Genomic DNA, 15,476 nt, shown 5'->3' with positions numbered 1-15,476 from the left:
GAAGTCATTCACTATTTCAGTAAAACCACCTCTCTGTATCTGAGTCAACCCGATGGTAGGCGTGGATCAGAATTCTCTCCCAACTGTGTTTTTATAGCAATGCTATGAAATAGGTGCCATCGGCCATAAACTCATCATATCTTCCAGGGAGCATGCGTATAGATGGCAATTCATATTTTTTCTCTCTTTCTTTTATTGAAAATAGATTTTTCCATACATTCTGATTACAGTTTACCCTCCCTCAACTCCTCCAAAATCTCCCCCACTTACTGTAACAATTTCTAGACGTGAAATTTAGGAACTGTTTTCACTCCCATTCAGGACCAAATTCTCACCCCGTACATCTGTGTGTGCCCCTGAAAAGCTGGGTACCCCCTTGCACATCCTATGTGACCCTCCGCCATCCCTAACTCCCTTCTTCACCATAGAAGCTCTTGTCATAGGCAACAGTGAGCTAACATTTTAAAGATTCTCATATGTTTAAATAAGGTCCCAAGGAGAAAGTTTAAGGAAATAATCTTTAGTGAAATAAGATAAACCCATGCTTTATATGTAATGATTACAATCCTTTTTGCCAAAACACTGAGAGCCAAGATATGTCTAATTACATACAAATGGATATAGAAGAAGGAAAAAAAACAAACAAAACAAAACTGAAACCTACAGCCAACTGATAGACCAAAACAAGTCAGGATGTGGAATTTCCGATCAGAAAACCACATCAAGAGAATTTAACATTATTTCCAAAAGAAAATGTAATTGGGGCAAATGACATTCTGTGTAAGCTATTACAGAAGTATTCTTAAGTTATTGAAAACTCTGATAAAAATAATTTGAAGGCATGAACGTTTTCACTTTAACTCTTGAGTTTTTGAAAACGAAAATCATCACTCACAACTTACATGGGAAGTAAAAAAGATAGTTGGCAATACTGCTGTAAATAATTCTCTTAATTTTATTTTTTTTTAATTCTCTTAATTTTCTCCCACAGTCCTCATACATATACAAGACGCCAAAGTACTAACTTGCTAAAATTATATGTCCATGGGTCAAATATGCCATAAATATAAGGATTACCGATTAACACAGTGATGTTTCAAGTCTCCCATTTTCAATTGTTTATTCTCAGCTTCTACCATCTCAACAACCACATGACTTCAGTCTGTCTGTCTTGTTAAGGCTGATGTTTTGAGTGGGGAGTAGACATTAACCAGATCTAACACCGTAAATGCAAGTGATTTGAAAATAAGAGGGAAAGGACCTCTGCCATTGGCCCCCTCAGAAATGTTAGTGGCACACCCCCAAATGCTCTTACCCGCAGGGCCTCAATCACGAGGTCTCTGGCTTCTAGTTCACCTTCCATCACGCTGAGGAGCAGCCGAAGTTCTGATTTGCTGAGGGTGTCCACATCAAACTCCTTTTTCTATAAGGCAAATTGAAAATGGAATCAGGCTGGGCAGTGGTGGCACACACCTTTAATCCCAACACTTGGGAGGCAAAGGCAGGCAGATTTCTGAGTTCAAGACCAGCCTGGTCTACAGAGTGAGTTCCAGGACAGCCCGGGCTATACAGAGAAACCCTATCTCAAAAAACAAAACAAAACAAAACAAAAACAAACAAACAAAAAAAAAAAAAGAAAATGGAATCAGTACTAACATCCTTTCTGGAAAAGATGGCTGTCCTGAAACCAACCATGGTGGCTTTGGGATATTCATCCCATGTACTGGGAAGTGGAAGCTGGCAGTTGCTTGAGCTCACTGGCCAGCCAACCTAGCCTTGACAAATTCTAGGCCAATAAGCGACCATGACCATGTCTTAACAAAGGGGGCTGGGGTCAATGCCTGAAGAATAATATCCAAGATTGTGCTCTGGTCTCCACATACGTGTATATACATGTACATTCCACCCACTCACACATAAATGTACATATATACAAAAGAGAGCAATAAAGATAGAACTGAATGACCTATGGATCAATTCTATCCAGCCAGCGGCTGGGTGCAGGACAGATGCTCCAGCTCCTAAAGAGAGAAAACCATGTAATGCCATTTCTGCAAGCCTCTCCTCAAAAAAAAAGAGATGTCTGACTGTCTGAACATCTGGACTTAGAATCTCTCCAAACTATGCAGCACACATTTAAAAGGCTCTGGAGTCTATATCAAAACAGGCTTGGCCTTGGGATTGGGGGTGGGGTGGGAGGCTAATTTTGAGGGTAACAAGAAAACACAGATGTATTCCTTGGAGGGTCTCTGACATAGTGGCTCCTGGGAGGGTATTATAAATTCCAGGGCATCCAATAATAACAGATCTTGTTTACAGAACTTTCTACAGGAGAGGCCACCAGCTGGCAGTCTATACCCAAGTCTGGCCTGCAGATGTGTTACTTGGGCCATGAAGAAATGTTTCGTCTTCCATTCAGCCTACATTAGAAAACCTGAAAATTTTAAATAAAAGTTTTGGAACTCTGTCTTCTCTTCAAGTCAGATATTTAAGCTTTCTCAGATTTCCAATGCCATAGGCAAGAATCCAGAGTCAAAAAACAATGGCCTATGTTCTAAGAAACATATTTTTCTTTATAGTGTCAGCTGTTACACACACACACACACACACACACACACACACACACAAGCAGAAAGAGAGAGAGATGCTTTTAACTAGCCTGAATTATCACTGACATGTAGTTATCCTGATGTGCCATCAGGTGACATTGTTACCAGGCTACAGAGATAAATAAACCTATGTAATTTCTTGCCGTTCTATAAAGGTTGAGATATGGTTCAGGGCTAGACAAAAATGTTTCCTAGAGACTCGGGAAGAATACGAAGAGTCTGTACAAGGGCCAAGGTAATCCTACTCCACACCCCATACTCTTCTAGCTCTATGATTTCTTCTTCTATAACTTTTCTTGGTGACTACTCCCTAGCTCTCAGTGCAGATAACCATTGACACTAAATTCCTGTCCTTAGTAGCAACTTCTTGCTTATGACTTCTTCATGGGGGTCTTCTGACATCCATTTTGTAGCTGAGCTGAGAGAGGATCACTCAGAATGTTAGACAAGTTTGAGTTAGTATAGAGGACGGGATCCAGCACCCATGGTCCCTCCACTCTGTGCAGACACACTTGATAAACCCACTCACTCCCTACCTGATGAAGACAACCTAGTTCATCACCATATGTCTCCAGGCATCTGAGCTCAGAAGGTATTCTCCAAGGCATTCTAGAATCTGACTGCACATTTGTGTAGCACTTAATGTTTTTCCAAAGTATTCTCAGAAAACAAAACTTAATCCACAGGACACCATCACCTCTAGTTTTAGTTGAAGAAACTACAACTCAGGAGTCGAAGGCATATATAGAAAACAACTAGTAAACAGTAAACCAGATGTACCAGCTGTGCCTGTGCCTGTGCCTGTGCCTGTGCCTGTGCCTGTGCCTGTGCCTGTGCCTGTGCCTGTGCCTGGCTTATCTGTGCCTGTGGTACACAGCACCAATGCTCCAGAATGGACTATGTGTGCATCATGTTAAATGGGTGCATTCTATCAACCGGCCAATGAGAAATGGTTTGGCATTTAAGTATCTACACGCAACTCTTCTGACGAATACACAAGAGCAAGCACAACAAAGCCCATGACTTCAGGGACTGTCACTAGACTTGACCAGAAGCAGTCACATCTCATTTCCAAGGAAACTTTAAGGAAGAAAACCATGATTTACAGTGGCACGAGACTAGACCTAGATAGTTCTCCAAAGAAAAATTTCTAGCTAAATGGCTTTTTTTTCTTTTTTGTCTTTCTTTCTTTCATTCTTTTTTTTTTTTTCTTTTCTTTTTACAAATGGAAGCACTAGAAAACCACCATTCATCAGGCCATTGTAGACATATTCCCAGTGAGTGGTAAAGTTCAATCTACTATCTGAAACTCTGGTCCACAATGGAGTATTAGCACAGATGGTTATTCTCAAACTTTAGCGTCTGGATGGAATCCCTGAGACTTGGTCTTAAACAATGCAGGGGCTCCAATCCTAAAAAAATATGGAACCAGGAAAGGTAGGGTGGGTTTGAATTTGCCTTACAAGTTGTTGCTGGTGTAGAAGGATGGAGGGTACTTTGAGAGCACTTCATTAAGTGATCGGTTTTCTCATTAACACACTGAAAAGCCTGACACTCGGTACGTTTCTTCTGAGGACTGTCCAAGAATATATATGTAAAAACTGAGCACAGAGTTTAGATGAGCAATAGGTATTAATAACTCAAATGTTTTGTGTAGAGAAGAGAAGGGTACTGCCTAAAAGTCTTTTATTTTCCAAATCTACCAACCCAAGTTCAATAAACTCAGCTTCTTGACTATGATGAAAGACAGACTTTTATCCTGGTTCTCCCCACTAAGACTGCAATTCCTGTGCGCTTTAGAGAAGAATGTTTTATTAATGCTGCCTCTGCTGCTCACTCTAAGGCTTTTAATTAATTGTGTGTCTTATTGTTCTTGTTTCTCCAAAGCTTCATGAGCAAAGCTCTCTACTTTAAGGGACTAATAAATTATGAAAGACTGTGCTGAGGTTCTGATTCATGGTAAGAGTCATGTTAAGAGCTTGCCCTGCTTTCATCAGCAGCATCATGGCATGTGACCTGCAACCAGCTCTTCTATTTTCCTATATTTCATGTCAATAAAAGGAAATCATTAAAGGCATAAAACACTACTACAAGTGATCTTGCTGAACCACAAATACATCATATGGAATGTTAAAAAAAAAAGAAAAGAAAAGAAAAAGATCTGTCTTCTACCACCAAGTATTAAGTGATATATTATTTTGAACACACATGCGTTTGCCCATCTCTCTCCCACTACATCAATCTCCACTCCTGCTTCCTCAGTAAAACATTACTGCTTGATTTCAACAATAAAATTCCAATACTATTTTCAGAGTGCTCTTTCTTAGTACTGGATGCTTTTATCCTCACTCTAGTGAATCTGGGGGAAAGAAAGTACCAGAAAATATGGTGGAGCTCTAAAGACTTCAATTGTTGTACACATAAGTTAACAGTATTGTGTTGCTTCTTAGTAAGAATCAAAAAGGTGAGCGAGCTCAGAAGACACCAGGAACAGACATGTAGGAGGGTTGGGTGTGGGGTAATAAAACTAAGCATGTACAAAAATGTCACCAGAAAACTTAGTTCCTGTGCAGGCTGATTAAAAAACACAAACACACACACACACACACACACACACACACACACACACACACACATACACACACTGATATTAAGAGCCTCCTTTAAAAGAAAAGGAGAAGCATTTTTACTTCTTCAGGGGTGAACCCAGCATTGCATGTATGCTAAGCAAGTGCTTTACCACTGAGCTATTTAATCTGAAGGCTCCTTTGACTCTCTATCTTGAAACAAAGTCTCACTGAGTTTGGAAGGTGAGCCTTGAAGTCACTCTGTATCCCATGCTCACCCTGAACGTGCAATCCTCCTGCCTCAGTCTTCTGAGTAGCTGAGATGACAAACATGACCCATTAGCCCTGTAGAGGTGGAAGAGGGGGAAGACATAAACAAAGCTCTCTGGTGTTCTTTCCCTTGAAGTGGCTTTGATCTCATAAACTCACAGCACAAAGAACTTAGATATCAAAAGAAATCATTAATTCATCTTGGTTCAAGACTAAAATGAATTACCCTACATCTTATGATATTTATTTTAAAACAACCATGATAATCTATTTTTCAAAAGAAGACAGATGACAGAACACATTGCTGTTCACATAACCACCTTAGGATCTTCAGAGCACAGAAGAAAACATAAAGACTTTCTCCCTCAAGTACCAAGAGAAATGGTTCAAACTATGATTTATGACAGAACTCACTTTCCCAATTAAAAAAAAATGGCAAAAAACAGTAAGTCCAGATTACATCCTTTCAATGACAATGACACAGAGGAAATAATAATAAAACCTACAACAAGAAGATTAAATCTGTCTGTCCTGAGGTCATTTGTCAGAAAAGTCACCATATCCAGGAAATCTCCTGTTCTGAACACTTATTGTAAAAAAAAGACTTGCCAGAGTCTGGTCAAACAAAGAACATCTGCCTTGAGATATACCCAAGTCGTGTCTATTAATTTACAGTCTGTATTTATCATGGAGAAAAACTGCTGGCTGGCTTGATCTCAGGTTGAGAGTTAGCAAGCTTTCTTACACAGTCTACATCCACAGGTCTATGGATTATACCTCCTACAGCAGGCTATATCCTTCCACACCAATTATCAGTTAAGAAGATCCCTTATAGATAGGTATGGCCACAGGTTAATTCCTCAACTGAAATTCTCCTTCCCAAGTGACTACAGGTGTGTGTCAAGTTGACACTTGACGTTAACCATAACAGCAGCCAAAAAGCTTTAGAGGTATATTCTGAACTACAGAGGCAGAAATGTCCCTCAAACAGTTGCCCAAACATATCAGTCATATCAGTGATCCTTAGTGAAAATGGACTCAAACACACAGCCAGTCATTTTGTTTGTCTCTTCCCTTCAACACTACTCCCCCCTGCACCCCCCCCCGCACCCTCCCGCACCCCTTGCTTTTCAGTCCCATGAAATCAAAGCCTTTATATGCATAAGTATAAAATAAGTATAAGTAAGAAAGTATCTGGGAAAGCAGAGGGCTTGAAAACCAGGCAAAAGATAGATTTGGAAGGGAAAGTGGCTTTATCTGCTTGGCTTTCAGGCTTCTCCTAAGTAAGAGGAAGACGTTGGATTTAGTAATCCCTAAACAGGGGGTACTAGACTAAGTGGTTTCTAAAATCAGCTCTAGCTCTCAAGTGCCTTGATTTCGTGTGCTGGGGGGTGGGGAGGTGGGGGAGGGATGGGAACTGTATTATGGACTGAGGAAATCTTACAGTTTTTGTTTTTGTTTTTTTTTTTTTTTTCCTTGAGACTAAAAGCCTTTGAAAAGTACTTGAGGAAAATTGATTTTGGATTTTTTTTGTTTCAAAGTTACAGAAATGTGTTCTTCCTAGTTTAATACTTTGCATTAAGAACTAATTGCACTCAGATCTCTGTAAGCAAGCAAGAGTTTCTTTGAAGACAAGCAAGAGCTAAGCAAGGGGAAACTGATGAGGTATCTTGAACCTTTCAAATCTTGAAGGCTGTATTAACATGAATAGGAATTAAGTGCAACTTTCTAAATATTTAGAGCCTGGATTTAAACCAATTATACGGATTCTCAAGGGGAAATGAAAAGGCATATGGTCCTCAGGACTTCAGACTCTTTTAAAAAATAATACCCAGGTGTGGTGGCTCATTCCTTGGTCTAAACACTTGGGAAGCTGAAGCCAGGTTGCTAAAAGTCTGAAGCCAAGTTGGCCTGGGGTACAGTAAGATCCTGTCAGAACAGCAGAAAGAAAGACAAGAAAGAAGTGCAGGAGTCTGAGTGTATTGCAGAGGAGGAGCGGGAGGAGACAGGAAGTGGGGGAGACTCTCTCACCCCTGCTTTTGCTCTTCCCTACCCACTTTTCTTACCCCTCCCCTTTTGGATCCCACTTTTCTTCAGCAAACAGGGCCACCTTCATGCTTGTATGCTTTTGCAGGTTGCAGAAGTCTTTCCCTTCCTCCATCCAGTCTTAAGAGTCTGTTGCATTTTCTCATGTGGCGATTAATCACAGCCTGCCTTGTGCATTTCCCCAAAGTATAAACTCGCCTTTAGGAACATCCTCCCATCCTTACCAGCTGCCAAGACAGCAAGAAGAGCACATCTTTGCGTGCTTTTATCTAACAGGTCTCCCTCCATTCAGTACAAAAGAGAAAGCATGTCTGTGGCTCCTGGAGCACAAAGAATAGGAAAGGCTACCCCAGGGTCTTCTTCAATCAGTCATGTAGAGTAACCCCCACACTAGGGAAGGAACTACAGAAGGCCTTAAGACTTGATGAGAACTCAGGGTCCACCATGTACCTCAAGGCAGGCAGCAATTCCTGAACACTTTCACACTAGACAAGCAACTGTGTGTGGGAGGAGGGACCAGTGATAAGGAGACAATGCCAGGAAGGGAAACCTGCTATGGGCATAGCTAATTTTAACCACGAGAAAGCTGGAGGCAAAACAGAAAAGTGGCTCGGGCAGGCCTTTTCTTCCTCTTAGATTTCCTCTTCTTTCATTTTTCTCTCCAGAGAAAAAAGAACCCCCATTTCAGAAAAACTAACAAAACAAAACCAAAAAACAAGTACTTTTCCAACAGAACTCAGATTTCTGTGCAGCCTAACTGAAGGCTTGAATCAGCCCCTCAGTGAGAAACCTTCCACATCTAACAAGTGCCACAAAGAAGTTTGTAACACACCACATAATGCATCTTGATTATCCGCTGGTGTCAAGTGGCAATGTGATGATTTTCATATAAATGAGGACATAGAAGGCAAAATGATGGTCTCGGAGTTACCATGCCCTTTTGAAGAAGAACTTGGGTCTTTGGCATCATCTTGGTGCCTTTTTGGTGAAATATTGAAATGCCAAAACAAAATCACTTTCATCTGTGTTCCCATTCCACAAATAGTGTACTTACCATAGCCTGCAAATAGATCCCCAACATAGTTATTTACTAAAAGTGAAGAGTTTGGGACTCAAATCACTATTTCTATATGGACCACAGCATGCTATACACAGCATTTGTAATGTTTATATAAGTTACGTACAATAGATACAACTAAAACCTTAGCCGTACTTCACCCCTAATGGTACCATAGCCATTACTGTTAGTAACTCCTGGACAGAAAGTGGGGAAGGAGGGAGGGAGGGAGGGAGGGAGAGAGAGAGAGAGAGAGAGAGAGAGAGAGAGAGAGAGAGAGAGAGAGAGGAGATATGTAAATAGAAATGTATGCTCCTGTATGGAGACCAAAGGACAACCTTAGGAGTCACTCTATGGGTGATGGCACCTTGCTTATAGAGACAGGTTCCAGTATTTGTCTGAACCTTACCAAGCAGATAACCCTGGCTGCCCAGGGCTACCTAAGCCCAAGAAACCCTTTTGTCTCTCTCTACCTTCCCAGAGTAAATTCACATCACCATGCTGGGCTTTCTTAAGTGAGTTTCAAGCTCTTCCCTAACTACACTGTCAGTCCAGCCCAAGACAAGGCCTTTTTAAATATAAGTCTTGTCACAGGTGAGCAGTAGAGAAGGATCTAATTAAGCCTCTTTCCAATGAGCTGAGGGGCAGGACCTATGAGGCCTGGGCAGAAATCTCTGCTAGGCACTTGTGAAGCTGGATTCTAGACCCATATGCCGTGTGTCTGTCCACTACTCCAAAGCCTTGACTAATCTCTTCATTTCTGTCCAAACCTTTCCTGTGCTCAAACCTTCAGGAATTTGTGTCTCACCCTATCAATCACTCCCTCCTTGGCATCCTACTGAATGATGTGGCATCAACTTTAACACTGGAAAAGTCCAGGAAGGGAGTAATATGTTCATGAACATTTGTTCATTCCATCCTCGGCCTCAGTCATCACAGGGAAGACAAGAAACTGAAAAGAAAACTAATAACACTGAAAATCAAAATTAGAAGACAGATCTCTGGAAACAAGTTGATATGCCATTGAGAAGAACAGCTTAGAAAAGGGAGGTATAGAAAAGAAAATGGCGTGGGTGAGATGGCTGAGACAGTAGAGGCACTCTCCTCCCAAGCCTGATAACATGAGTATGATCCCCAGAGTCCAGAGATGAACGGAAAGAACCAACTCTACCGAGTTGTCCTCTGACATCACACATAAGCGGTGGCATGTATACCACCCCTCCATCCTATAGTAAGTAACAGATGTTTAAAACCTGAAATTCAAGGGCCTGAAGATGTAGCTCAGTTAGAGAGCACTTGACCATGTCTAACCCTCATAACTAAAGAAGAAAGGAGGGAAGAAAGTTAGTCTATTGACTTAAGGCCTGAAACATCTGCAATGTTTACTATTATACAAACTAACATCTTCATTGTTACCTTGTAATACAGAGTATATTTTCCAATTAGCTAATCCCCATCATGTATTATGAGAGCTTCTAATGAGCCTTATTTAAGAAATCAACTCATACAACTCTCTCCAGGCCACATCCTTGATGGTCACATGATCAACAGCAGCTATCTGTCATTGCTGATGAAATACTAACGCTGTAAAATGTTTTCTCGACATATAAACTTATGGGAAACACATAAGAACAGAACCAACTGGTAATTTAGCTTTGGTATGGATTCAACCACAAATGGGCAAATGCTTTTTGACACAAAATTGCTCCTATGAGAAACTGAACAGCAGCAGCAATCGCTGTAAAAATAAACAGAACAGATACAAGCAGAAATATGCAAGCCATTGTTTAAAGAGCAACAGTGTAACATGTTAAAATATCTCCATCCTAATCTTTCAAACTTTGCAAAACTTAAGGGATGTTCTAAAGCCTATACCTGAAATGGTAGCTCTCTCTACTCATCTTTACAAGCCTTTGGCATTGGGACTCCTGTGAAAGAAACTCAAGAACATTGGTATACACATCTTTCTGTCATCTCCATTTACATTCTCTTTCTGAGGGCCCAGTACAAATGTCCTCCACCATAGACTATTTCCAGTGCCTTCCATAAAACATTTCCAGGTCCTTCCACTAGGAACCCTCTCTCTGATTGTCATACCTAACACGTCTATCCACATTTTTATGCCTATCATGGTTTTACTCCACCGTGTATTGCAGAGTCTACCATAGTCATGCTTTAAAGGGTCAACGGCAAAGATGCTACCTACCCACAATGCTTCCATCTTCGTGACAGATGAGTGATGTGTGCTGAGTTCATGTCATTTCCCTTTCAAACTATTCCACCACGCTTTAAATATTCGCCAGCTACTATAAAACTATGATTTCATTTTGTCAAAGGCAAAAACCAAAACTAGCTAAGAAGGCCCCTTTTATTGCATTTATGTTACTGTCACCTAGAAAACAAGCTTTTCAAGGTGCCAGACATAAAATTTAACACTGATGTGTTTTTAACTAAAACGATGCCAAGATATCCCTTGTAATTGCCACCCTCGCAGCAGCAAAATCTATACCTACGCTTTGCATATTAGCTAATCCAGAAATCCTAGAGCGAGGAGAACGCTGGTTGCCTCCCCAAATACAGCTTTAAATAGATCACCATTTTCTCTCTCTCTCTCAAATTCCACAGTGACAATAAAAAGCAGATTCTACTTTCCATACTGCCTACCAGAAAGAGTTATATTCTGAGCAGAAATAGCAAGATGGCCTATAAAAGTCATCACATTTGGCTAAGGTACTGAAAATAACCCAGGCTCCCAGCATGGATCACAGCGTAGACTATTAATACAATCCTACTGAATAATGTAGCTGTTAGCTTGGGGTGCTTTCAGGATTTAAACAATGAAGAACAAGGATAACAAACTAAATTTAAGACATTCCACTGGAAATTATATTAAACTGCAAACTATAAATTAAGCCAGTTCCTAAGCAACAATCTAAATAGAAAAAAAAACCTCTGAAAACATGCACTTTCAAAAATAGTCAATGGCTTTGAGGCTTCACTAGCTTGATTCTGCCAAATATATATATATATATATATATATATATATATATATATATATATATATATATATATAATTTCCAGAAGATGTAAGCCAATTTGAAATGAAATAAATCTCTTCAAGGCAAAAAGAGAATTTCTCATTAAAATTAAAATATATATATATTAATTTTCTGTTAGCAAAAAAGCAAAATATAGATTTATTTTTTAACCATTAGATGAAAAGCAAGTATGACAAACAAAATTTCTATTTTTTTTAAACCAAAACCAGCCTAAAGCCCGCCCCCCAACCCCCTCCCCACCCGTGGGTAATGGTAAGGGCCTTTAATTTCAACACTTTAGGTGGCAGGGAGGTAGGAGGCTGGGAGTTCCTGGCAAGCTTTGGCTACATGTGACCCTGTCTCGAAATAAATAAATAAATAAATAAATAAATAAATAAATAAATAAATACCAGTTTACTCAAGTAGCTAGTGTTTAGAGTCCCCTTTTCAAGTGAAAAGTACCTGTAAAGATAAATATAGCCCAACTTTACAGAATAAAAGGTAACATTTTTACTTAAAAGTAAAGTTGCTTAAAACAAAACAAAACAAACAAACAAAACAAAACAAACAAACAAAACATAAGTACTGTTACTGCAGGTTGGAAGCCTACAGCATCCCTTGGGAATAATGAAGGAGGTTCTTTCTGGAGACTTTTTTTTCTTGACTCTTCCCCTTAACTAGAATCAAATCATCAAGCTGCTAATTTAACCGCATTTTGAATAAGGCTCCTGACATTTTTAAGCATGTGACAAGGAACACTGACCTTGTTGGAACGAAAGTATTCCTGACAGTGCAATTTTGTTTACAGTCTTATACATCACACATCATAAACCACGTGCTGGTGTTGGTTTATCTTGTGCTTGAAATATCTTGCAGGCACAAAGGGTGTTTTCTAAGTAGATTAAACAAACTATCCACCTTCCTGGGGGAGAAGAAGCGAGTTCTCCCACACCTCGACTCCCCCCCCCCCCCCGCCTCCTCCTCAAAGTTCTTATTAGCAAAGAGTGGGAAACTCAATTTCTCCCCAAAGCTCCCCAAACCCAGATTCTACCACTTTCACGAAGGGGATTAGTAGTCCCTCTTCCCCTCCCCCTCCTCTTACATTCTGCTTCTGAAGCTATCACTCCCAAGTACCTTCCTCCACACCTCTCCTTTCCCTTTCTAAGCCTGAGGTGGGAGGAAATTCAACAGCTCAGGCTGTTTACACCTGGTCCTGCCCTCTGCTGCCCAGACCCGGATTTGGATGTGGAGGTGGGAGGCACAGAGGGGTCGTCCCCTCAGCTCACTCAGTCCCACTCGGAATCCTCCGAAAGAGCTGCTGGGTTTGGCCAAGAGTGGGAGGCGCTCCCAGACCTGTCTTTCTTTGCAGATCTTTACAGTTCTAGCAAAAGCAGCTTCCCCAACCTGCGAATGTTTTCCAACCTGGCTTTGTGGGTCAAGACCCCCTAAGCAGGGTAGGAAGGGAATGTCTGTGCATGCAGACATTCAGAGTGTCAAAGAAGGGAGCAGGTATGCGCCTAAGCAAGTCAAGACACTGGGGAAAGGGAACAATGTTTTGACACCAGGTTCAGAAAACCCAGCTCAATCCCGCTTTAGCTGGGGAAGAAGATCCCTACAGATGACTGACCGAACAGCAGTCAGCTAGGACCCAAAGTGCTGGTGCTCGAGGGGCCTCTCCCACCAGGCTCCCCAAGACACATGAACCCACACACACAAAGAACATCCCCACACCTGCCTAGTGATGGTTCACCTCCCCGTCTCTGCTACCCCAGGTCCCTGGAGAGGTGTCAGGCACCCCGAGACTCGTGTTCGCTCCGTGTCCCGGAGAGGTGAACAATGGGGACTGCGATCCTCCATGAGCACCCCGCGAGTGGGCAAAGGGGTCACCAGAGACGCGTGTCGAGTGTCCAGAAGGACCGACCGGCCCCTAGCACCGGAGGTGGGGGGTGGTTTTCCCCACTGGAACTCGCTTCTGGCCCTGGGGACACCCCGGGGAAGGGACACACGAAGGGCACACCCCGGGGAAGGAATGGGTATCTAAGGGAAGAGACACAGGAGAAAGGGGATATCCCGGAGAAGGAAGGGAAACCCTTGGGAAGGGGGACCATGGGGAAGTAAGGGGGCACCCCAGAGGAAGACGAGGCATCCCAGGAAAGGACCGGGCAGCTCTAGGGGAGTGTCCAGTGGGGACCCTGGCACCACTCCCAACCCGCATCTACACCGTTCCCCGCGCCCAGGGAACTCGGTTACCGCCGCCTCCGCCGTGGCCCCCTCCGTGTCGCCCGGGGCGCGGGACAAGTCGGGCTCGCAGCTCGCGCTGTCCGTCGCCATCTTCCTGCTCTAGCGGATCCGAATGCGAGCTCGGAGCGGCGGCGGGGCTCAGCTCTCTCGGCGCGGGCGGCGCTTAACCCGCTGCTGGCTGCGGCCGCCGCGCTCTCAGCCCCGGTGCTCGGCCGCCCCCTCCCGCCTCTCCGCGCCGCCCCTGCCGCTTAACCCTCTGTGCGCTGGAGAAGCGGCGCCCCGCCCACCCGCCCGCCTGCCCGCACCAGTCGCTCCCACGGGACCAAAAGCCTGCACCGGAGCCGAGCGGCCTCGCGCTGAAGTCGGGGGAGACAGATACCCCGGGATGCAAAAGAAAGCAAGCTGCCTCCCGCGAGGTGACGGGCTGGTTAAAATCTTTGCTTAGGCAGCGGGGCACAAGCCGATCTGGGGGCCAGACTCCTGGATTTGAAATCTAAAATTGAGCAACCGTCCCTCTCTTCCACTAGCTCCAATAAGGTTTCTTAATATTTGCCAGCTCCTGTCGCCAGGACTCGTCTATCCTCTTGGTTTGTACACCCGGCTTTGTTTTATCGCATCTTCTATGTTAGTCCTCTCTAAAAACCGTCAACTGAAAGTCTGAATCCACAGCTGAAAGTCTGAGTCCAGCTGTTTCTAGCGACCCCTCCTCCGCGGGTACCTATCTGTTCAGTTTTCTTTTCAGGAAGGTGGTATCTCCCCATCACTCCATTACCCCACCCCCAAGCCTGAGGTCTGTTCTGAAAAACCACCAAGTAAGTATCCAGTGATGTCTTACTACTTTTGAGAGAACAGCAGCTTCCTTCGTACAGGTGAGGACACATTGATACACAAACAGACCTTTGTCAAAATGATTATATGGAAATGCATGGCTGGAGTTTGTATGAACGAGTTAGGCCCAAGCAATTAATCTCCCCCTCCTACCTCTAATTCTGTTCTTCTCCTTTCCTGCCAACTCCCAGAATCTGAAAATCTATCACCTGATTGAGACCTTATGGAAAAGACCTTCCCAAATCTCCAGATCCCTAAAAAATGCATTGAAAGCACAAAAACAAATGGAGGCATTCAAACTGTGTCTTCCTGAAACCGAATCAACGCTGTATCCAATCCCACGGTTGAAAATCTGGAAGATGAATGACTGGAATGTTCCGTATATGGGTTATAGATCAAAGCCTTTAAAACAAGCAAACAAAAAACACAGATGAAAGAACAACAACAAAAGCCCAGGCCGCCCCTATTGACAGGTCCCTTAAATGTTCGCTTTCTGAACTGGATCCGAATATTGGCACAAATTAGAGAAAATATTTTCTACAAAGACATTGAAAGAAACTGGTCGACAGACTCTAGAAAGTTCCCCCTGGAAAGAGAGGTCAAGGCAACACACCTGGTGCCCTGAGGTTAAGGGTCAGAGCTTAGGAACCACCTGCAGGTTCTCCTGGGCACAGGCTTCCCTTTGTTTACTCTTGGCTTCACTCTGATAACTGATCTCCCCAGCCTCTTGGCTTGTACTGTTTCTTGGTCATCATACCATTTTCTTTTATTTGGTCAACTACTCTCTTGAAATTGCTCAATATGAGACTATCTAGACTTC

At 42.8% G+C, this 15,476-nt stretch overlaps 1 protein-coding gene across 5 annotated transcripts in view; it reads right to left on the bottom strand.

Moving 5' to 3' along the window:
• Nucleotides 1-14,038, bottom strand: part of Cttnbp2 (cortactin binding protein 2) — a 146,347-nt gene extending 132,309 nt beyond the window's left edge. For 3 of the 5 annotated variants that reach the window (XM_034518963.2, XM_076913668.1, XM_076913669.1), the window contains exons 1-2: nucleotides 13,838-14,015; nucleotides 1,316-1,423 (exon numbers count right to left, since the gene is read on the bottom strand). In XM_034518963.2, the coding sequence (XP_034374854.2) occupies nucleotides 1,316-1,423; nucleotides 13,838-13,918 (189 nt within the window). In that variant the 5' untranslated portion in view covers nucleotides 13,919-14,015. Of the gene's footprint in view, nucleotides 1-1,315; nucleotides 1,424-13,837 lie in introns of all 5 variants that reach the window. The other 2 variants (XM_034518964.2, XM_076913670.1) reach the window with 2 other exon arrangements.
• Nucleotides 14,039-15,476: the final 1,438 nt, after the last annotated feature.

This window comes from Arvicanthis niloticus, chromosome 15, assembly GCF_011762505.2.
Source record: "Arvicanthis niloticus isolate mArvNil1 chromosome 15, mArvNil1.pat.X, whole genome shotgun sequence".
Lineage (NCBI taxonomy): Eukaryota > Metazoa > Chordata > Mammalia > Rodentia > Muridae > Arvicanthis > Arvicanthis niloticus.
Note: the sequence above shows the minus strand (reverse complement) of the source record. Positions and strands in the feature narration are given on the sequence as shown.